Below are 24,575 nucleotides of genomic sequence, written 5' to 3'. Positions count from 1 at the left end.
TGTTTGTTGATGCTTTTAAATGTTCATTGCACATAATTTGAACTCCCAGATGGTTGAATTAATTTGCTGATATCCCGTATTCTTCCAATCATGCCTCCAAAGTACTACTTTACTTTTAATCGTGAGATGAAATCTGACATTTAGTACTCATATAAGGTTTAAAGAAAACTATTTAAAAAGAAACGTCTTTATTTTTCAACCTGGGCCCCATTTTCCATGCTTTTCGAAGAACAGTTTTTGATATTGATCCAATATTACAAAAGAGCAGCGACAAAGCACGCAGTAATGTTAACATTTGGGCTAATAATTCACTATCAATGAAAAGCATAAAAGGCCTTTAATTCATAGGTCTAGAAACATTACAAATTCAACTAAAGGGTATCGCCTTGCATCTTCTTTGGGATCTAATGACTACAAGCTGATAGCGTTAGTGTATTTTTAATGTTTCTAGCCTTATGAATTAAAGGCCTTTTATGCTTTTCTAACCATCCAGAGTGCTTGGACCTGATACATGATAGATACAGGTGTGAACAGCGATGTGTCCTGGCTGCCCACTTTTGTTCGGCTCATGGAAATGCATGGTAATTCCAGGTATAAAGAGGCTCTTAGACAAAAAAAAAACCATGAAAAATAGGGTCCAGGTTAAAAAATATCCAAGTTTTCCTCTAAAGTTATAAGCTTTTGGCCACAAATTTGTTTTACTGTTTGAAAACGTATTCACTTTGAAGTCTGTATACAAGATAGACTAAAAGTCTAGCTTGTGATCGACACTGAGTAACACAAAAATTCTGATTTATTTTGGTAGGACTGCTGAAGAGGGGACTGAAGAGTACCAGAGAGTGAGCACTAATGTTGGAAAAGGACTGACTGTTATTCAGGAGGAGCTCCACAGGATGAGGATTGCCACCAAGGCTCAAGTGGATAGTCTCGCTATCCAGAGAGAGGTAAGGAGCTTGGAGATACTTGATGGTTTATATGGGACTAAATCATAAAGTTTAGTATTGTTACCTGCAGACCTGGCTGATGGATTTAATGAGCTGAGTTATCATAGCTGATGTTTAGCAACAACATGGCTGCACCATCCTGAGTAAAGTAGTTCAGTAGTGAAATGACACGGATCAAATTATTTCATCAGTATTTGCAGAACATTTGTTTCGCCCATATGCAGATGACACTCAACTGTACATATATATTTAACAGACCACCTGGTTCTTGTTGATATACCTTATCAGTGCTCTGATGAGAGTTGAGATAACTTAATTTGCTGCTAGTTCATACTTCAATAAGTGACTGTTTGTAGCTTAAGAGCAGGTTTTTGATCAACATTTTTCAATAGCAGAGCATGGAATTTACCAAATTTTATCATGGATGTATGAATACAGTAACACCAATGAATTAATTCAAAACATCATGAAATGCTGTGATATTCCCACTGTGTACGAGTGGTGCCACATAAATGTTTGACTGCAGGTCTAACAGCTGCCTGCTGACCTCACCTCTCTAATAATCCCTCTGGTCCGGGCAGATTTCAGATTTGTTGATCCTGATGTCAGCTGGGAAATGTTAATGATGGCACGTTGGCTCAGAAGACTTTTCTAATGATGTCTTCATTTCACAGAAACTACTAGTCTGTGTAGTTTCTTTTTTAAATACTTGATGGAGTACAGATGCAGTGTGAAAATAAAAAGATATTCCACTGCACTTTAAACATTCACTTAACACAGTTTACTGTCTCCAGGTTAAGGACAGGATGTACAGGAGGACAGAACTGTTGGACGATATCCCCAAGATGCCGGACTTCCTCGTTGCCCTGCGGCCCCACACCGTGTGGGAGAAGACTCCCGTCAAATTGTTCGCCACCGTGCAGGGAAACCCGAGGCCCGTTGTCAAATGGTCAGAACTTTCGCATCTCACGAGAATGGGGTTTAGATTTGAGCGTATTTATGTCTGAAATATCAAAACTACATTTAAAGTATGAAGTATTGAAGCTTACAGCACCCATGCATAATCAGGAAGTGGCAACACTGCATTTTTAAGAGCTGTAGACGATGACACTCATTTATTAAATAATATTTTAATGACTTGCATGCACAAGAAAAGCTAAAATACACGCCGAACAATATTCCCCTTAATTACCGTATATTCTTTTACTGTTTAGGATCTTTTAGCCACATTTTATGTTTTCCTCATTTTAGTAGAAATCTATATTTTGATACTTTAAGGTCTAGTATAGCTGTGTCATATTATGCATTGATAAAATACAGGATTTATCTCCTCCCTAAAGGTTTGTGAGCATTGTTAGCATTCCTTTAATCTTTATATACAAATTTATGATGTTCAGCATACCCTCCAAATAGTCCTTTTACATATCTGTTGCTACTTAAATGCACAAAACGATTCACTTTATCATCAGATGCAGCATCACAGAGTTATGTATCACAATGCAGATGCTGATTCAACCAGTTTAAAGTGAGAGTGTGTACTGTTGGAGTGAAAAACACTCACTGACTGATGGCTGTTTGCAGGTATAAAGGTGGAGTACTCGTCAACCCACTGAACGCTCCAGGAAAGTACAAGATTGAAGACAAGTATGGAGTCCACAGTTTGATCATTAGCAGGTACGGCACAAACACAACTATTCATATCGCACATCTCATACACAGAGGCAACTCAAGGTGCTTCACATAATAACGTTTAAAAAGACAAAGGTGAGAGATTTTTCAGGAAACATGATAATAATATTTACATGTTTAACATCATGTCACAGAAATATGTACATTTGTATATTAGCCCTTTTTCAAGTCATTCCTTTGTATTTTATTCTTGTTTTTTGTGCTACTTTTTTTTAATTTAAAATTTAAATTATTTTGATTAATTTCTTGTCAAATTGCTCATTACCTCTTCTCAATGTTTTTCAGAAAACAACAACAACAAAAAAAAAACAACAGCAACAATTTTCTCAGGTTTTAAAGGGTTAACTGTTCCAGTTAGTCATTTGGAAATGTTGAAACACATTAGCACAAAAAAAATGATGGTGGGGAAAAAATTCTCCTGGGAAACTTTTTTTTTTCCCACCATTTGATGTTGGAACAAGAAATAAGAAAGAAAGCTTTTTTTACTTTTTAATTTTTTGTTCCACCATCATGAAAAATATCCATAATTCAATTTTTTCCACCATCATTTTTTTTCACAATCTATATTTTTTCTTCCTCGTGTCCCTTTAGGGGCTCCATAATTTTACATCCATATTTAACATCTACTGTATTTTTTTTTTTTTTTTTTTTTTTTACAAATTTTTGATTGATTTCTTGTCAAATTGTTCATTACCTCCTCTCAATGTTTTTTTTAGAAAACAACAAAAAGAACCCAATAGCAACAATTTTCTCAGGTTTTAAAGGGTTAACTGTTGCAAAGATAAATATCTCCTCTTTGTCGGTTTTGTTTTTGATATTTTGGCGCTCTACCTAAACTCTTGGTGCCATACATTAAAAGAGGGGCGGCTGCAGAGGGAGGACTGTTGGATTTAGGGGAACGGTCCGCCCTGCTGGCCCATTTGTCATCTTCGAGACTCCTCAGCTGTTCGTGTCAAAGTGCTGACCTTTGCGTCATTCGAGCCACGAATTCCTCCCACCGCTCTCCCTCTCTCTTTCTCTGAGGCATTGAATATCTCCTCCGTCATTGCATTACAGGGTCAGCGAGGAGACTGTCGTTTATGTCTTCATGAAAAAAAAAGAATTTTCTCACTCAGAGGCGTCAAGTGAAAAACTTTATTAGGAAAAAAACAAACACACACAAAGACTTCGTGTCCGCAGCGCAGAAAATGGATCGTCTTTTAAAATAGTCCAGTCCGAGGTGAAGGTCACATTTCTTCCGTCTATTCTCACCCACACACCCGACTCTTTTCAGGCCGCTGCCTCGGTGCACCTTCTTTTCAATCCGCTCTCAATGTGTGAGGTCGTTTTTCAAAAGAGTCAGTACGTTATGTCGTGTGTCATAATCAAAGACATGGACTTGAGGAGTTGACAGCCGACCTTGTTAAGGGGGAAAAAAGCGCTGAAGTGCTGCTTATTATGAAGCCAAAACTTTAAAAATGGGCTGAATTTATAACAGTTTGCTCCCTCTCATGCTCAAATCATTTTTGTCTGTCAAGTTAAACATGGATCCGTCATCCGTTATTATGGCGAAAATGTCCATGGGGATGGTTCTCAATAATAAGAATAAGAATAAGAATGATAATGATAATTATCATTATATTATTATTATTATTATATATAATAAATAAACAATAATAATAATTGTTATTATTAGTAGTAGTAGTAGTAGTATTATTTATAAGAATAATAATTAACTGTAACAGTTATTATTTTAATGATACTAATAAAAATTAAAAATTGAGGTCTTCACATGATTTCAATTTCTAACAAAAATATTTAACAAAAATTAAAATCAAAATTGTTGTATTTTTACACTGAACATGTACATGTTGACTATATATATTTAATATGGAAAGCTATGGATAGCTAGGATACTTTTTTAAAAAAATATTTAAATAAATTACATAATGACATGTTTCCTTGCTGTCTTTTTTTTGTGATTTTTTTAGGTGTGTTGTGAGTGATACTGCTGAGTACAGCGCTGTGGCCACCAACTCGCATGGCACAGCTACCAGCAAGGCGACAATTACTGTGAAGAGTAAGTCATCCTTTATTCTGGCTCTGTACTATAATAATATCAGTAATATATAGCACCGTTATTCACATGTTTCTCCCGGTAATAATGATTTTATTTCCTTCACAGGACCATCAGGAGCCGGGGAGTCCTGCCAGCTTGGTATAGGTGAGGGAGGAGAGGGTTCGGATGGAGTTTTAAAAAATTTTTGGTTGGAATCAGGCCCAGACACAACCAGTTCAACCACACGGGCTACAAATAGCCGAGCATGTGAGAGGCCTGATAAGTGGTGGAAACTATTGTAAGAAGTTGTTGTCCTCGTTTGAGACGCACGCACACAGAGTAAAAAACAGGAGGAACCTCAGTGTAAACAGTTCAATCTGTTATAATCAGTTTTATAAACTTAAAATTAAATAATGTTGGAATTCAGCAAAATATTACCTTCAAAATTTTATAACATGAGACAATATCACCGCTCCAAACCCCACAATGTCTCCCAGTGGTTGTCCAGTTAGTCATTTGGAAATGTTGGAAAACACATTAGCACAAAAAATTGATGTTGGGAAAACAATTCCCCCGGGAAATTTTTTTTTCCCACCATTTGATGTTGGAATTACTTTTTTTAATTTTTTTCCACCATTATGAAAAAAATCCATAATTAATTTTTTTTTCCACCATCATTTTTTTTCACAATCTATGTTTTTTTGTCCCTTTATGGGCTCCATAATTTTACATCCATATTTAACATCGACTGTATGATTTTGAAACCTCCGTCATCATCACTTAATGTCTACCTTTTGACTCATGTACACTGCATTTCACTCAATGTGTTATGAAAGGTTATTGATTATTAAGAGTAATGTTTCACCTTTTGCTCAGTGCCCCATCTGACTGACATCCATCCCAGTAAGCTGGAGGTGAGTCTGCTGGATCGGTTCCGGGTGAGTTTCGGTGTGGAAGGCGGCTCCATCAGTCTGGTGTGCACCATGGTGGTCGTCCCCGACCTCCCCAACGTGCCCCCCCTCGCCCAGTGGTACAGAGACGGTAAGACATTCATTCATGCATTTGTCCAGCGTGCCCTGTTCTTTTGTTATTAATGTTTCATTTGCATTTTGTCATTATTTTATTGATCTGTTTATTTATTTTTATTTAAAGCTTCCTGTAACACCTGTAAACATAATAACAGCCCACAATGTAATACAAACTGCAGTTTTTCATCTATCAATCCCACAAACAAAATAAATTCCCCAAAAATGTATAACAGTTGCCTACTACTAACATAATAAGACATTTTCTGCAAATGTCCACAAAAGACATCTATATGAAATCCAGAAAAGACATCTATACTATGTAAGTCATATCAGTGTCTTTTTTGGGACATAGTATAGATGTCTTTTCTAGATGTCACATAGATGTTTTTTTCAGAACATTATATAGATGTCTTTCTGGACGTCATATAGATGTTTTTTCTGGACATAGTATACTGAATTTTCCTCATGTTAGGGCTGGGCGATATGGAAAAAAGTCTGATCACGATAATTTTTTTCATATCAGTCGATATCGATATATATCACGATATACATCAAATCGCTATTTCTGTCAAGATTAAAGGTTCCCTTTCACTCCTAAGAGACATATGAAGATATCATGAGGTAAATTTTGGTTTAAATATTTATTTTCTGTCAGACATTGAAAACCTGTTCTGTGGCACATGTCTATGCTGGAGCGGGCTGTCGGACATGTCCGCGCCAGTGTGGGCTTTCCGCACGCTGGAGCGGGATTTCGGACATGTTCGCGCTGGAGCAGGCTGTCGCACATGTCCGTGGCGCTGGAGTGGGCAGTTTGGACATGTAATATCATCATAAAAATATCATGTTATTCACATAATTGTAATTCAGCTAACATTTAATCCATTATTTCCCTGTTCATGATCTTTTTATTTTATCCTGAATTGTGCAGTAATTTGAAAAGGCTGTTTAAATGTGAGAGCTGTTATTTAATCATCAATAATCGGTCTGATGATCTATGATGATAATTGTGGTATCACCTTGAAGATGGTTTACAGGGATATTCATTATTATTATTGTTTATTGAACTTTCCAGCATTATATAAAAATTGAAAGCTCCGTCTTAAACAAACGTCATATATATGTCTTTTCTGGACATTTGCAGGACATTTTGTATTATGTTCGCAGTGGCAACTGCTGATACGTTTGTGTGATTATTACATTAAAATCTGTGTAACTGTGTATTTTCGTCACTCCTCACTGTGTCTTCCGTTTATTATTGATTATTTCCATTCATCTGCTAACAGATAAACTGCTGAAACCCGGTAAGCTGGTGGAGATATCTGTGGGCGGAGGCGCCGCCCGTCTGACGCTGCCTCACCTGGCCAAGGACGACGAGGGCCTCTACACCCTCCGCATCTTTACCAAGGACGGCACCGCCGCCGAGCACAGCGCCTACCTGTTTGTTTCAGGTAGGACACGTGACTCTGCGTCACGTAACATTTTAACACCTATAAATGATAAATATATTATAAATAATAATTGGGTCACGCTGTTATGGAAATCTGCTAAATTGCTTTTCTGCAAAAATAAATATTTAATGCACATATCAGGAACAACAGTTTAAAAATAAATAGATCAATTTAAAAGGACAGTATTGATAGTAATAGTCTAAAAAAATACTGAAACATCAAACCTAGAAGCAAATCTAGATACAGATAAATTATTAGATTTTAGCGATATATGTTGCAATAAATGTATTGTGCAGTGTTTCTTTTATAAACAATATAATTTAAATGTCAGGAGTAAACACTTTTTAATTTTTCAGTAAAACAGCAGTTTTACTGAAAAATAATAAATAATAATAAAATAATAATAAATAAAACTACTCAATTTGAAAAATTGCCCATTTTAGGATAATATATGCCATATTATTTAATTGCAAGTATTGATGCCTTTATGTGTTCATCACTTTAATGTTGCAGCTGGTAAAGGTGGCATTCCCCCTCTGGATCATTAAAGTTTTTTGTTAGTTATATTTCATATTAAAAATTTGAATTTAAAAAAAAAAAAAAGTTTGAGTTCAGTGTCTCTGAAGTGTAGTGGAGGAAAAGTATTAAATAACATCAAATGGAAATACTCATGTAAAGTCCAAGTACCTAAAAATGTACTAAAAATGTACTCAAATGTACTGATTCATCATAAAGAACCATCAGCAGAAAAAGATTTAACACGATGGTTCGTTTTTTAAAAAAAAAAGATGTAAATTTGGTCTTTTTGTGTCTTTGCTGACAGACAGCTGGAGGGTTAAGAGATAAATACCAGAAGTCAAAGTTTTAGGACTCAAGCCAAATCTTAAACTTTTACAGATGCCACATTAGACGTACACATTATGAAACAGGCTTAATTTAACCTCACTCAGTTCCCAGCATACCTGCTCCCAGGACGTGCCTCAACGTGATGAGAAGAGAGACGTTTTTCTTTAAATCTGGTTTAACAGCCTTTAATTAGTGAGCGTGTCTGTCAGGATATCTGCAGTTCCCACAGTAAAGCATATCAAAAGATGGAAAATAGGTTATGAATAATTTTCTCTTCACTTTTTGCTTCCTTTTTCTTTTTAGCTAAAAAAAAGTATATAAAATCAAATTTAATAAATGTTTAAAAAAGGCGGATAAAAGACAAAATAAGGTGCAAGTCAGTGCAAATCTAACTAGATAACTTTTAAATTTCTATCAAATTCAAATTAGCTTTATTGGCATGAATGTTTTATTCTAAATTTCTATCTATCTATCTATCTATCTATCTATCTTTCTTTCTATCTATGATTGGTTATTCTAAACTCTTAAGACTTTTTTTAGCTTGTTTTGATGTTTCTTAAAAAAAACATTAAAGTTTAAGGTCTTAAAGTGAATATTTCCTCATATTTAACAAGATCACAAGATTTCTATAATTGTATTGTATTGTGAAGAGAATTATTTATGTCTACTATCGTCCTTCCTTCGTCCCCTCCCGGCTTATGTCCCTTTTTTCCGTCACCCTAGATGCCGCCCCCACTGCGGCCGGGGCCCCCGGTGCACCAATGAGCGTGAAGGCATATGACATCAACGCGGACTACGTCCTGGTTGCCTGGAAACCCCCCAACACCGTCAACGAGCCGGCAATCACCGGATACTTTGTGGATCGGTCAGTCTGCTTTCTTTTTATAGCACAGCACGCTGACGTGAATAAATTACACCGAGGAAACTATAAGCATGACATGATGTCACCGTTTTTATTTAACGTTTATCATATTTATCAATGTTTTTATATATTGACTACAGATGAAATGACTCTGCGATGTTATGTGATAGTTTTTCTTCTCACAGCTCATTTACTCGCTCAGTATCAGCTTTGCTAAAACGATTTTTGGATTAATCGATTAGTTGATTTAAATGATCAACAACACGACCGATTAATTACTTAAAGTAATTAAGCAAATGTTTACAATACTCTATGGCTGCTTCTTCTCCAGTGTGACAATTTGCTGCTTGTCTTTGTTTATTTCACTGTAAACAGATATTTTTGGCATCTGGACAAAACCTTTGAAGCTGTAATCAGATTTTTTTTTTCAAATTCTTTGAAATTTCATAAACTTAACAATAAGAAGTGAAGAAGTGATTGACGGATAAGCTGCAGCCTAACTAAACACTTTATAAGGCAATCTATCTCTTTTTTTTTTAAGTTTTTTAAAGTTTTTTATCTTGGTGTGATGTTTTTTTCACTGACATGACTTAAAAAAGAAGCAAAAAAAAAAAAATTAAAAAATGCAGCTTTAACTAAAAAAAAATAACATTAAAGTTTAATGTCTTAAAAGTGAATATTTACTCTTATTATTTTTGGTTTTAATATGTTCTCTTGTATGAAGCACTTTGTGAAATGGTTTTGAAAAGTGCTCAGAAGATGAAGATTGTTATTATCAGAAAAAAACAGGTTTAATGCCAAGAAGGTTTTTCACTCACAAGGATTTTGTTTGGGTATTTTGGTGCGTTTGTGGTCAAAATAAACATAAACATATTAAGAGAAAATAAAGTACTGCAAAATTCAAGAAATAGGAATTTAGAATAAAAAATATGTAGAAAATATGTTTTAAAATTCAAAGAGTTGCACAGTGTTCGAAGCAAAGAGGATGAAATGTGCAAATCTTGACTAAAGACTGTAATTGTAATAGTAAGTACATATAATTATTACATACAGAGTTTGAATTATGCAGTAGGTTAGCAGCTCTTTGGACTACGTTTTCATTAATATTTGATTATTAAAAGTAAATTTTCCTCTCTGTGCAGGTGTGAATCCGGCAGCGACACCTGGGTCCAGTGCAACGATGCCCCGGTGAAGGTTTGTAAATACCCGGTGCATGGCCTGAAGGTGGGCCGCTCCTACCACTTCCGGGTCCGGGCCGTGAACAGCGCCGGCATCAGCAGACCATCCCGCAAGTCCGACAAAGTGACCGCCCTCGACCCCGCCGAGAGCGAGAGGCTGCAAGGTACCGAGGAAGGTAAATACAGAATACAAACTGGCGAGTGCGACCTTTTCCTAACGGGTCTGTTGTTGTCGTCTCCTGAAACAGTGATTAAAATCGAAGGAAAATACGACATAGTGATCAAGGATGACGACCTGGAAGGTACGGTGAAATACAAAAACTGATCTGCGTTCAGAGATTTGCTTTTAATTCTTTTAAAACCACTTTATCGTAATTTCACACAAATACTAACATGTGTCCCTCTTTCCAAACCTCATCAGCACCCTCATAACAACATTTCACGCAACATTTAAAAAACGCACTAAATGTAAATCCTTTTTTTTTTTCAGACGTAAATATCCCAGTTCTTATTTTCCCATCAGCATCCTCATAGCTGATCTCTTAGGTTTGTTGCATTGCATCACATAAACATTAATGTTTTATTCCATAAAAAAGGACAAATAAGCTTTTGCTGTTGAATTGAGATTTATCACTATTTAATCACATTTTACAAATGATAAAAACTTTTATATTTAATTATACAGATTAAATGGAACAAAAAACAACACAATCTCAAGAGCAACGTATAGATTTTCTGTTATATTATTTTTTATTTATTTTCTGTTATCATTTTATGTCAGTTTTTATTTATTTATTTATTTATTTATTTGTTTTTTTTACTGCCAAATCCAAATTCTGAGATTAAAATGAAAATTAAACTCAAAATTCTGAAAAAAACCCATCACAATCTGTACTGAAATGTAAAGATTTTGCATAACAATGTATTTTCTATTTATTTTCTCAGAATTGTGTTTTTCATCTCATCAAATTCTTTCACTGTTTTCATTTTATGCCACTTTAGTTTTTTGCCAAGTCCGGCCCCTGAGGTTAACATCAAAATTTAGAAATTAGGACATTTTTTTATTCTGAAATCTTTTTACTCTGCAGTCTTTTTTCACACTGTTCATGGGACTCTGAGGAATCTCAGAACAGTAATATTTATTTTCACATTTCCAGGTCTGCTATAAACGCAGAATTCCTTAGTTACCTCTTTATTTTGTCGTATATAAGTTTAAAAAAAAGTGCTGGTTTAGCTCAAGTCTTTTCTACACAGTTAAACCACACAAGCTTCTCTCAGTTGTTAAATAAAATCATGAAACTTTTACAAACACAATGACCGAGAAACACATCACACCAGTCTAAAATTTCGAGTATTTAAAAACATCTACACTTTGAAATCAGAACTAATCTCTTATCTTTTCTAACTTTTTGATTTTAATGTGACAGAACAAACATCTTCCCGTCTCCACCCCTCCTGACTGCTGTGCTGCCATCTTTGATTTAACTCCAACTTTTCCACTCATACTTTAATCGACTGAAGTGGTTTTCAAACTGTTTCAATTAAACACTTCAAGATTTTCTCCTCTTACTCCAAAGTGTGTCGAGTGTCCCCGTCTCGCCTTTAAAACCGACCCTTAACACAAAAACTAAAGTTAAAAAACACGTTGGTGTCATTTTTACACGTGAAACTGTTGCAGAGGTCCCACATTTTACTGAGATGCGCTTAATTAATGACAATTTTAGGCCTTAAAAGAGTTAAAAAAATGTTTTAGAAAAACTCACTATGTGCCTGTATAATTGAGTTTTTTTATTTTTTATTTTTCTTATTGCTTAATTTAATTTCTCATGCTGGTTGTATCACTCCATATTCTGAGCTCAATGAGTATCTTCCACTCTACTGACCTCGAGGACTTTAACACATTTACATTTTTACAAAGATATAACATGATTTGTTTTGCCACAGCTCTCCTTCGGAAATGGATATATTGTTATTACTAAATGCTAATTAAGAAAATAATTTTTTTGTACAAATGCCAAGGACAAATTTTCCAAGCCAGTTCAAAAGAAGATTAGAATAATGATCAAAATATGTTTTGTTCAGCTTTTTAGAAACACTTCTTGTCAGCTTTTACTAATTTTTTTGCAACTTTGGGGACATTTCTTACCAAGTTGTTCATTGTCTTTTCCCCGTGTTTTTGAAAGAAATCAAACAAGTTTGCAATCGCCCATTATTTTCCCATAAAATAATTTCAAATATCTAATTATAATAATTAGAAATATATTTTTCTGGAAATTTTCCCAAATATGTTTAAAATAATTTTCTAATAATTCCTTTTTAAAAACAAATTTTCAGGTAATTTTTCTTTTTTTTCTTTTGTTTTTTTTTTTTGGACATTTCATACCAAGTTGTTAATTGTCTTTTCAACTTCTTTTTGAAAGAAATCAAACCAGTTTGCTATGGTCCAATACTTGGCAAAAAATAAGTAAAAAGTTACAAAAAAACACAAGCACAACTATAAGAAAAACAAATATAAACAAGAAAATGGCCCATTAAAAATTCAAAAAATTGAAAAAAAACATTTAAAATATCTAATTATACTAATTATTATATTATGTCATCATTTTCCCATATATTTTTTAAATATTTTTTAAATAATTCCTTCCCTTTTTAAAAACTAATTTTCAGGTCATTTTTTTTACACCTTTTACTAATTTCTTGCAATTTTTTTGGACATTTCGTACCAAGTTGTTTATTGTCTTTTTCCCAGTGTTTTTGATAGAAATCAAACCAGTTCAGGCTTCACCGTGTTTAAACAGTTTCTTAAAGGGGTCTAAAGAAAGCTGATGCTGATTCAGGTTTAAAGGGTTAAAAACATTTGAGTACAGAAACACATAATGTGGGACTTCTGCATCAGGAGCTGCTGTGTGAACTTTAGGCCTCAACACCGTTCACTCCTAATCTAGGCTACGTAACGATACCCGGGGAGCCCACCGACGTGCACGCATCGGAGATTTATAAATCGTACGTCGTGCTGAGCTGGAAGCCTCCCAGCCCTCGAGGACGAGCGCCGCTGTGGTACGTCATCGAGAAGGTGTGTGTCGCTTCACCTTTGGCCATCCATTTCCATCAATGTAGCTGACTGTTAAACTCTGTTCTGTAGTGACGACATAAAGAAGACATTAACCTCTTAAACTCAAAATTTTACCTTTCAGTGCCCCTTAACTTTTTAAAATTAAACTTTATTTTAGTTGTGAAGTTAAATGATGCTAATTGTGAGTGAAAACTTAGACCCACAAATTCCATATTTCTATCAAATGATGATATTACAATATTACAACTTAATGCATCATTTGAAACACAAAATTCCCCACAATGCATCCTAAAACATTGAACCTAATAAGCTGTATTTTTACTGCTTTGGCCAACAGAGTTTAAGAGGTTATATGTGTTTTTTATGCTTTTTTTAATATTCTAATAACATGAACATGAAGACACTAAAAGCTCAACATGTGTCATTTGCACTGTTGGGGCTCCACTTGTTTGCAGCCAAAATTAAAATATGACCTGAAAAATAAAAAATCCACACGAATGTCACATATACAGTTTAATTTAAAGAATTTATAATCTATTAATATGCTATAAATTTAGATGATAAGGTAGCACAAATAATATATATTGGTAGGATCAATATTACTAGAGTATAATTTAATTCTGTTTTATCTCAGTTAACATTTTATGGGTTTTTTTGTTTTTTTTTTCCTTAAGTGTTGTTTAAATCTAACCATTTAATTTTCAAATGAAATTTAGTAGTTTTTTGTTTTTAATTTTATTTTGATCTCTTTTATTGGCTGATCTTCCAAGAGTAGCAATAACTAATAGATTAAATGAAATTATTTAATTTTAATATAATTTGTATTGACATAGGCCTATATATATTTAAAATAATATAATTTTCAAGTGAAATGTGCTTTTTTATCCAACATTTTGCCTTTCTTATATATCATTGTCACAACTCATTTCTAAAATCTTTTATTTATTTTTTCATTTTGTAAAAATAACAACAACAAAAAAATATAGTTGCAGATGTATTGTCAGATTTTTGTATGACTTTTAAATAAGTCTTTTTTGGGCTCTATTAGGGGCCCAGAAATTGCAGATCCTTGTTGATATTTGTTTTAGGAATCATTATTTTCTTTAGTTTTGGGAAGATCAGATGCAAACTGAGTTGAGCCCCAACTATGCAACGACGCGTGACCTCCGCCCTCAGAGCTCGTCTTCGTGTCTGTGCTACATTGATGAGGTTGTCGCAGATGGCGGTTTCCTCTCATGTCCTCCTCGACTCTCCCACAGTGCTTAGCGGGCACTGGAGCGTGGCAGCGGATCAACACGGCGGTCAAACTGCACTCCCCCCGTTACCCGGTTTTTGATTTGCAAGACGGGCAAAAGTACCAGTTCCGAGTGTATTCGGTCAACTTGTACGGCTCCAGCGAGGCCTCCGAGCCCTCTGAGCCCATCGAAAAGGTGGACGAGGATGGTAAGGCTATCGGATCAGAGCAACACAGCGAAGTACAAATACACACAAGTACACATACACACAAACTTTTCCACACATGTTGATTTTAATTTAAAAGAAAAGTGAGTCGATACTTTTCTCTATTCCATTATTATTTTATGACGTTTTGTTCACATATTCAGTATCTTTACTGTTGCAATCCCTCTTTGTATTTTTAAGAGCCAAATGATGCCCCCAAATCCCAAAAATGTCTTTATAATAATAATACATCAAAAGGAAAAATGGGAAAACATTTTTGAAAAAATTAGCTTGTCCAAAATATTATTTTTTATTTTTATTTTTACCTTTATTATTATTTTATTATTTTTTTATTCAGATCAGAAATACTTTGTTGATCCCCGAGGGGAAATTGCACGAGGCCGCCTCCTTGCACATATGAGCAAAACAGGATTAGAGATGTATTTTGACATTAATTTATATGAAGAAGAGGTTTTAGTATATGATAGTGCATGTTTGTATATAAATGTATATAAGAGAAATAAAAAACAACAATAAAACTATTACATAAATATCCTTTAGTATGTTTTTTTTTATATTGTAGGTAAATTCTCATACTTATATTCTTTTCACAACAAAAAATAGTGCGTAAAATACATTTTTAAGGTATAAATCTACTGTGAGCTAGGAAGAAATGTGACATTTTGGGTTGTTTTTGGGTACAAAATTGTGGATATTTCAGTGTCTAATAATGCAGCTTTATTGTATGGTCTCACCCAGAATTTAGTACTTTTTTTTTAGATAGAAAATGTCTCTAAAACAGTGCTTTTTTGTGTTTGTAGTTTGAGCATACACCCCTGAACTGAAAACAGAAAGATGTGTTTGCAAAAGTGCTTAAATTGACCTTTTGTTAAAAGTGGGTCACTGTATATATTTCAGGTACGGAGCTGCCCGTTGGTATGTACAATTTAATGGAAACACCTTTTTAAAAGCACTTTTTTACGCCACTGTTAACATCACAAACCACTGTGTGAGTGTTTTAATCAGGAGTGATGGGCACAGCACAAAAAAGTATTTGTACACACAACTTCTTTGTATTGTATAAAACCAGACTTTGGTACATTTTAGACATCCTCTCGTTTACACCTGACCCTTCTGACGCGTCTTGTCTGACATTGTCAGCTCGTATTCTTGCATTAATTCTTTTGCATATATTACAGTGTGCAAAAAGATGTATGTATTTCTATTGCATTTTAACTATTTTCATTAATACTCTTTTATTCATTATTTATTCTATTTATTTTAACATCAAACCTCCACTTTTAACTGTTAAAGTATCAAAACTTTTCATCTTGAGCTCAAAGGTTAACATTATATCAAGTTAACAAGTGTGCTTTAATTCTACAGAGGCCGATTTAAACGTCTCCTTCTTCAAATCTCAGTCACTTCTTAATCAGATGCCCTCCAGCATCAGGTTGTTGTTTTGCAGTTTCACTGAATCTTTAAAACAAAGTCCAGACAAAGTGTTTACATCACTTTCACAGACCCACCTCACTCTGTTTGTCCACATAATGTCGGCTCACGTTTGGTTAAAAACGCCACAAGGGCCTCTTGATAATTACATGTTTTACAAGGGACTTTTTATCATTTTCTAATTAGGATTATTAGTATTTCTGCTCTGTGACGAGCAAACGGATGTGATTCGGTACATAGTTTTTTATCTGCGTATCCCAGCTGGCACCGGACACCTTAAGACACGGATATTTAGTTGAAATAGGTTGACGTCGATGTCAATTTGACATAAAATACTGACAACAGATGGCGTTGATACTGTTTTGTTGGTTTTAGGTTGTGTTGTTAACCCTTTAAAACCTTAGCAAACTGGACGGATTTCTTCCAAAAATAGAGAGAAGGCAACAATCAACTTATTGGAACAAATGACCAAAAAAATAAGCAAGAAATTAGTTGAAAATACAAGAAAATTACCTAAACTTAAGTTAAACAAAGGAAAGTAAAAAATAAAAACAAACATGGAAATGAAACTGAAAAAGTGCTAAAAATAATTCTGCAACATAATCTTACAGATACATCTATGTTTATATAACTTATAATTGATGATAATTATAAATATAGTTTCAACATTTTTTCCTCAGCTTTTTTAGAAAATCATTTTTTAAAATCTACTAAATTCTTGCAATGTGCAGGACTTTTCTTGCAAAGTTGATGATTGTCTTTTTTTTTTTTTTTTTTTTTTTTAAAAGAAATAAAACCAAATTGCTAAACATTCAAATCACCTGTGAAAAACGTCTGAACGCAGCACAAAAAAATCAGTGCCGATCACGGTTTCAAAGGGTTAAATAACTAAAATCCAACATAGTCCAAACATCTCATGCAAACCTTCATCTTGACGCAGAATTTCGTGATGGAGAACAAAATACCTGCAAAACATCATAATGTTTTTTTCATTTTTTTCAGACCTGATATTGACGTCTGGTGTCAGCTGGATAGATGTTTATGAATTTCTTAACTTAAGATGTTGGATGTTGAATTTTTTTTATGTTTATGTATATTTTTGCAATATAACTCTTAAATGTTGATCGATTTTTAACACGTAAATCGAAGGTAAAGAAAATACCCTTTTAATGAAACAGTTAATGTTGAATATTGTATCATCTCTGCTGCTGAATAATTACCTGTTTTCCTCCCTGAACAGGCGTCCCCTCTGCTCCCGGCAAGATTGTTGCCACCAGAAACACCAAGTCGTCTGTGTTTGTGCAGTGGGAGCCTCCCAAACTTCTGAAGAACCTGATGGGGTACTACATCGACGGCCGCGTTGCCGGATCCAAGGAGTGGTTCCCCTGCAAAACCACAAACCCTTCAAAAAACACTCCAGGTGAGTGTCCAGGACCGACAGAGTCTGGCTGGGGCTTCAAAGTCCTAACACGTAAAACTGACATGGAAAAAAAAAGAAGAAAAAAGACAACTCGTTTTTGAAATTTTCCAACCAATTCTGTCTATGTGTCTCTATAATAATAATAATAATAATAATAATAAATAACAACAAAAATAATAATAATAATAATAATATGGCAGCTTTCAAAACACAATTGCGGTGACCCTGGTGGCTCAGTGGATAGATCAGCGCCCCACATACAGAGGCTGTGTCCCTTGCTGCAGCGGTTGCGGGTTTGATTCTGGCCTTGACCTTTTGCTGCATGGCCCCCCCTCTCCCTCTTTCACGATTAAAAAAAACTTTAAAATAAAAATCATTAAAAATAGCAAAAGTTCAGACAAGGGATGCAAAGAAAAAAAAGATTATTTAAATTGAAAAAAAGAGAAAAAAAAAAAGATTAAAAATAAGTTTGCAGCCATTTCTGGGTGGAGGAGACAGTGTAAAAAAAGAGGAACATCTTTAGCTTTGACTGAAAAGTCTGGTTTCTCCATGTTTGTGCTGCACGATAACAAAACGCTGCTTCAGTAAGTTTTAATAAAATTAAAATGTGCGGCAGGTTTGTGGTCCACGGCCTGATCCCAGGGGAGACATACACGTTCCGCGTCCAAGCCGTCAACGTCTTCGGCCTCAGTGAGGAGTCTCAGGAGTCGTCTCCCATCGCTGTGGAGCCAGCACTCGGTAAGAGCGACATCACGTTTATAATAAACTCTGTTGCGTGAATGAAAAGTGCCTTTAAAATGCTCGTAAAACTGGTGGGTTTGAAAGAAAATGCTGGAAATGAATTTCAAAAGAAACGGATGATTATTTTGGTAAATATGTACCTGAAAACAAAATCATTTTATTATTATTCTGTCCAGGCAAGGGAGTGGAATATAGTAAGTATGAAACAGTTGATTTTTTCTCCACCTGACTCACCCACGGCTCCCACTTTGTCCACTTTTCACTTTATGTGCTTTAGTCACAGATCTGCGTATTTTCAAAGTCACAGTACACTGTAGTAACGAAATGTACTACTGTAGTAACGAAATGTACTGCATGGTGCCACAGAGATCACAAAACACACTTTAACTATTTAAAACTACTGAGCAGTTATTCAGTACAGGTTTTTTAAAAATACTTTGTGGTATTTTGTCAGGTGTTATGAATCTACAGTAATTTGACAAAACAAATGCATGAAGACACACACAGCTCACAGCTAAATAATTTCAATAATCAGCACAGGCTCAGTGTAAGGGTGTCGGTAAAGTATCTCAAATGCATTTTAACCCTTTCAAACATGAGCAGTGAGGTTTGATTTTTTGCAACAACAAAAAAATTAGAGAAGACGATAAGCAACAATTAACCAGAAATTAAGAGAAAGTTGCAAGAAAACTACCTGAAAATGAGCACAAAGCGCAAGAAAATGACTCAAAAAAGGGCTGAAAAAGTGGGAAAAGAATATTTTCTCTATTTCCCCCTTTTTAAAAAGCTCATTTTTTTTCATTTTCGTGTCATCTTTTACTTATTTCTTGCAATTTATGGGACATTTTTTGCCAAGTGGCCCGCTGACTTCCTGGCCTGTATTTTCAAAAGAAATCAAATCAATTTGCTGTAAAAAACGACTGAAAGCAGCACAAGAAAACTGCTGTTGATCCAGTTTAACATTAAATATTTGTGATTTAGCAACTCCCAGCGCTCCCTTCGGCATCACCATGCTGAGCAGCGACGGCTCCTCCATAACTGTGTCCTGGAAGAAACCCAAACACAGCGGCGGCTCCAAGGTCAACGCCTACTACATCGACAAGAGAAACGCCGACAGTTTGGTGTGGAAGGAGGTCAACCTGGAGGCCGTCAAAGAGAGAATCTGCACCGTGAGTGGCGTCGATCATACAGTGAATCACACAATCATAAAACTACTTTATTTTGGGAGCTGACAGAGGTGGAAAGTACATTTACTCAAGTACTCGCCTGTCTGCAACTTATTTCCAGAGTTATGGTATCCATTATTTTTGTTTATTTTTTTTAAAAATCTGTCTGTTTTTTTATGTTTTTGCATTATTGCCTGTATTTGACAGGACATAATGTAAGTGTAAAAGTGGTAGAGAGGGGGGACGACATGCAGCAAAGGTTCGGCGCTGTGGCCACGACACCGACTTTGCACACGGGGCTCCGGCACGATCCACTGAGCTACCGAGCATTTCTATACAGTGCTCGGTGTTTAGTGTGTACATCCTCCCACTTGTGTTCGCACATGTGATATTTGAGTTTAAGTGGCTTGAGAATTTGTTCATGGAGACGATGTTTAGGTTTTGTATGGGCCTTCTTTTGTTTGTTTTGTTTGTTGTTTTTTTGGGGGTTTTTTTAAAGATATTTTTTCGGGCTTTGTGGCCTTTATTAGATAGGAAAGCTGGGGAAATGACAGGAAACGGGGATGAGAGAGCAGGAATGGCAGCAGAGGTTCGCTGGTGGGATTTAAACCCAGGGGCACTGCAATGAGGACTCACAGCCTCTGTATATGGGGATGGTTTGTTTTCATTTTTACATTTTTTTGGAATAGATTTGGAATGAAGATTAATTCATTCATTCATTTGAAGGGCAGGGGTTTTCACAGGGTGGTATTGGTACTTTATTTCAAGTAAAGGGTCTCTGATACCTGACCCGTTATTCGTTGATAATCTTCTCACATCTCTCCCTCCTGCTGTGTTTCCAGGTTGACAATCTGAGGGAGGGAACCTTCTACGAGTTCAAGGTCCAGGCCGCTAACATGGCCGGTGTCGGGCTGCCCTCGGATCCCAGCACCCCGATGAAATGTGAAGCTTGGACCATGGACGAGCCAGGTGGGAGAGCCATCACTGCTTCTTAAAATATATATATATATATAATACTAATCTACCTTCTAATTTCACATGAAGTCAGAAATATTTAACCTGTATCGCTGCAGCCAACACAGATTTCTTTTTCCTGTCGTGTTCATGTTTTTATTTTATTTTTTGTTCTGTGTTACCTCCAGGCCCAGCCTACGACCTGAGCTTCTGTGAGGTCAGAGGTCACTCCCTGGTCCTCCTGTGGAAGGCTCCGGTCTACATCGGAGCGAGCGCCGTCACCGGATATTTGGTGGACATGGCCAAGAAGGGCTCATCAGAGTTCACCACGCTGACTCAGGAAGCCGTGAACCACCGTTACCTGCAGGTAGGTCATCGACTGTCCCGATGAATTACGCTGTAACTTCGTCTGTTTTTGCCTTTTATTGACAGTTTGAGTCAGAAACTTTGTTCACGTGTGATCTGATCTCTCATCTCTCTGGTGCCGCTCTGCTTAATTTCCCAAAAAAAGTATCACAAAAAGTAAAGTGAAGCAGCGTCGTGTTTTCATGCACCAACTGGCTGCCCACACAAACAAGAGAAGTAACTTCTCTATATAGTTTTAAGACCCATTTCTGTGCTCTTGCTTTTAATTAATTCCACCCTCTATTTATTTTTCATATTACGGTTGTTATTTCTGAAAAACTTGTTTTATGATTTTCATACACTTTTACTGTTTTGACTTATGTTGTTTAATATTCATATTTCTTTTATTTGTTTTCCACCTCTGGTCTGTTCACAAATTATTCCCACAAAGTTATGGTTTCCATGTGCTGTATAATTATTATAAACATATAATATATTTTAAATGTTGTTAGGTTTTAATTGTTCCACCTCTGGCCTGTCCACAACTTATGTCCAGAGTTATCCATGTGCCTGTACAATGATTTTTATTTTTCTTTTCTTTTATAATATATATATCTATATAAAAATAGAGATATATATATATTTAAATAAATGTATGTCTCTATATTGTTAGTTTTTAATTTTAATTTTTTTTAGCACGCTTGCATGTAAAGCACTTGCATGTTGCATTTTTCCTCTGCGAGTTTTGCCACATTGTACAGGTAAAGATGTTTTCTATGCTTTATTCTAATGAATGAATAAACGTGTTTCCTGCAGGTGAGCGGTCTGGAGGAAGGTGAAAGCTACGTGTTCAAAGTTCGTGCTGTTAATGCTAGTGGTGTGGGAAAAGCCTCCCAGGTGTCTGAGCCGGTCTGTGCCAAAGCTCTTCCAGGTAAAACATCTCAACACCATTTAACGTCTATTTGAATATAAATAGAGAAATAATAGACAAAAAAACAGCCAAAAAAGTAATATTTACTCACAATAAAAAACATAAAGCAAAAGAAATATTCAAACACGATGAATTGGTTTACAAATTCGAAAAGGAGTGAGAAGAAATACAAACTTATTTAATCTCAGCCCTTATCACTATACACCATAAATCACTTAAATTTAATTAACCAGCTTCCTATTATTATTATAAACCTATAAAACCTATATGAAAACATCCACATACCCAAAATCAAATATCCACAATTTTACATTAATATTTAAAAAGAGGAGAAAAAAAAATTAAACATAAAATAAAGATAAAGTAGTCAAATAAATAAAGAGAAACCCCTGTAAACACCTACTGATTGTCAAGCCCCCTCTTCACCCCTGTACCTCCTAAAAATCATGTTTTTTATATTTTTTTTTTTTATTTTAAACTAATTTGTTGTTGAACATTGTTACACAGATCATTTTTTTTGAATATTTCCTGGTTATTTTTAACATTAAACATTATTTAGATTTTTTTATTATTATAGAATAACAGAATTTTATTACCTAAAGAGTTACCTAAATTACCTCGATGAATGAAGACATGAGCATCATATTTACAATTTATTTTGAAGATTTTCTGTGTAATGTTTTACACAAACATGTGATTCGTGTTAACAGGCACTCAGGAGATTGTGGCCGGCGTGGACGAGGAGACCGGAGACATCTTCCTGTCCCTGGAGGCCTGCGAGATCAGCGAGACGTCCAAGTTTGTGTGGTCGAAGAACTACAAAGCCATTGGCGACTGCCCCAGGGTCGCCGTCACAGCCAAGGGCAGAACGTAAGCACGCCGAAATCCTCGACACGTCACAGAGGTCACAGAAGAAGAGATTATCTTCAAATAATGAAATACGTCACCAGAGCAAACAGCGCGTTTCCCCCTCGAGGTTTCGTCTGGTTTTCTCTGTCACGCGTCCTCGCTGAGCTCACGATGATAACGAGCCACCAAACAGATCACGTCTGTCTGTTTCCAGCTCTCATTTTATAAATGAATGTTTTCAATTTATTAGTTTTTTTTTTTTAGAAACCTGTTAGGAAACGATCTGAAAAGAGAGAGGGGAAATAATAGATCCAAAAAGCACCCAAAATGAATAAATAAAAGACAGATAGAAAGAAAGAAAGAAAGAAAGAAAAAGAAAGAAAACTATTAATCCAAGAGGGAAATTCAGGCCTCCAGCAACTCAGTACATTATCATACAAACAAAAAATACATAGAGATATAAAAGAATATATATAGAAACTCCAAGAATAAAAGGGCCATTGAATTGGTATTAAAGCGCAGAGTAAAGAGCATGTGGTGTTTGTGATGAAATAAATTAATGATGATAAATATAAATGACAAATGTAATGTAATGTGTTTTTTTTTACGCAATTTTTTGATATAATATTTTAGGAGGAAAAACAATAGTGGCTTCTCAAATGATTTTCACAGTTATAATAGTAATATTATTCTTCTTCTTATAATAATAATAATAATAATAATATAAATAATAATCATTATTTATGTAGCACCTTTCATACATAAAACAATTGTGAGAGTGCTACTTTTATTCCTGTAGGGTTGATGTTTGCAGTTTTGTTGACTCTTATTAAATAATTGAATATTTGCCGCGTTTGTTCCTCAGCTCCAGACTGACTTTCACCAACCCCGATAAAGACGATCTGGGCAAATACTCTGTGGTCGTCACTGACACTGATGGAGTCTCTTCCAGCCACACTCTGACTGAGGACGGTAGGTCACAAACTAAATGTAGAAAACGGCTGATTTTTTAGCATCATGAGTCTTTTTGGTCCTTCTCTTCAGACTGTGTTACTGTTTGTTGCTCATGTTTCATCATTGTCTTCAATCCGTTCTGCAGCCCTGAACACCATGCTGGAGCTCAGCTATGCCATCAGACATCCAGGTGAGCGTTAACCTCCTGTATTGTATTGTATTGTATTATATTGTATTGTATTGTATTCTATTCTATTCTATTCTATTCTATTCTATTTTTTTATTTTTTTTTTTTTTTATTTATTTATTTAATCTTATTTTATTTTATTTTATTTTATCTTATCTTATTTTAGCTTTTTTATTGTTATTGTTATTTTTATTTTTTACTTTTTATTTTTGTTTTTAGTTTTTATTTTTTTTTTTATTTTTTTTATTTATTTATTTAATCTTATTTTATTTTATTTTATCTTTTTTTTTTTTTCTTTTTTTTATTGGTATTGTTATTTTTATTTTTTCCTTTTTTTGTTTTAGGGTTAGTACATTAAGTACTGGTAAGTTGTACCAGATGAATAGAAAAGAAACACACAAAAACACACAAACACACAAAACAAATAATAGAGACAATATCACATAAAAGACAGACAATACAGCATAAAACTACACAAAAAAGCACATCACTTACAAAACAGAATAAAGAGCTGCACATAATAACGCATCACGAGTGAATGGTAAATTAGAAACAGGTTGAAGGTCAGTGAGAAGCGAGCTGAGCAGCTTTTAATGATCTTTTCAAAGTGGTTTTGAAAGTCCTGACGTCAGTTTAAAATTAACGCTGTTTCCTGAGGATCCTAATCTCAGTGTGTCTTTTGTTTCTGTGCAGTCGTTCCTCTGAAACACGGTCTGAACTACGAGGTTTTGGAGAAGGGTCACGTGCGCTTCTGGGCGCAGGCCGTCAAAATTTCCTCCGCTGTGTCCTACAGGTTCATCGTCAACGACAAGGAGGTCAAAAGTGGGGAGGTAACGCTTCTTCGACACTCATATTAACTGCATTTCACAATTAAAATGTCATCATACAATTACTCATTTACTGCGCTTAAAGGCAAAATTCAGTATTTCTCAACCTTGACCGTATTTCTCCATGTTTTTGTGTCCAAGTGACAGTGGAGGGCATTTTTGTACCAGTTTACGTTTCCTAAATACAACCCCAGTTCCAAAAA

At 35.1% G+C, this 24,575-nt stretch overlaps 1 protein-coding gene across 1 annotated transcript in view; it reads left to right on the top strand.

The window, feature by feature from the left end:
* Positions 1-24,575, top strand: part of myom2a (myomesin 2a) — a 41,310-nt gene that overhangs the window by 5,850 nt on the left and 10,885 nt on the right. The window contains 25 exon segments of the mRNA XM_042485544.1: positions 806-944; positions 1,739-1,893; positions 2,526-2,618; positions 4,604-4,692; positions 4,798-4,836; positions 5,548-5,712; positions 6,983-7,147; positions 8,717-8,858; positions 9,998-10,197; positions 10,282-10,335; positions 12,979-13,106; positions 14,366-14,549; positions 15,465-15,482; positions 17,239-17,387; positions 17,390-17,418; positions 18,035-18,156; positions 18,336-18,353; positions 19,141-19,328; positions 20,168-20,294; positions 20,468-20,646; positions 21,441-21,555; positions 22,266-22,425; positions 23,270-23,376; positions 23,504-23,548; positions 24,239-24,375. Of these exon segments, the coding sequence (XP_042341478.1) occupies positions 806-944; positions 1,739-1,893; positions 2,526-2,618; positions 4,604-4,692; positions 4,798-4,836; positions 5,548-5,712; positions 6,983-7,147; positions 8,717-8,858; positions 9,998-10,197; positions 10,282-10,335; positions 12,979-13,106; positions 14,366-14,549; positions 15,465-15,482; positions 17,239-17,387; positions 17,390-17,418; positions 18,035-18,156; positions 18,336-18,353; positions 19,141-19,328; positions 20,168-20,294; positions 20,468-20,646; positions 21,441-21,555; positions 22,266-22,425; positions 23,270-23,376; positions 23,504-23,548; positions 24,239-24,375 (2,947 nt within the window).

The sequence above is a fragment of the Plectropomus leopardus genome, chromosome 4, assembly GCF_008729295.1.
Source record: "Plectropomus leopardus isolate mb chromosome 4, YSFRI_Pleo_2.0, whole genome shotgun sequence".
In the NCBI taxonomy this organism is placed as follows: domain Eukaryota; kingdom Metazoa; phylum Chordata; class Actinopteri; order Perciformes; family Serranidae; genus Plectropomus; species Plectropomus leopardus.
The sequence above is the reverse complement of the archived record's forward strand: the minus strand, read 5'-3'. Positions and strand labels throughout refer to the sequence as shown.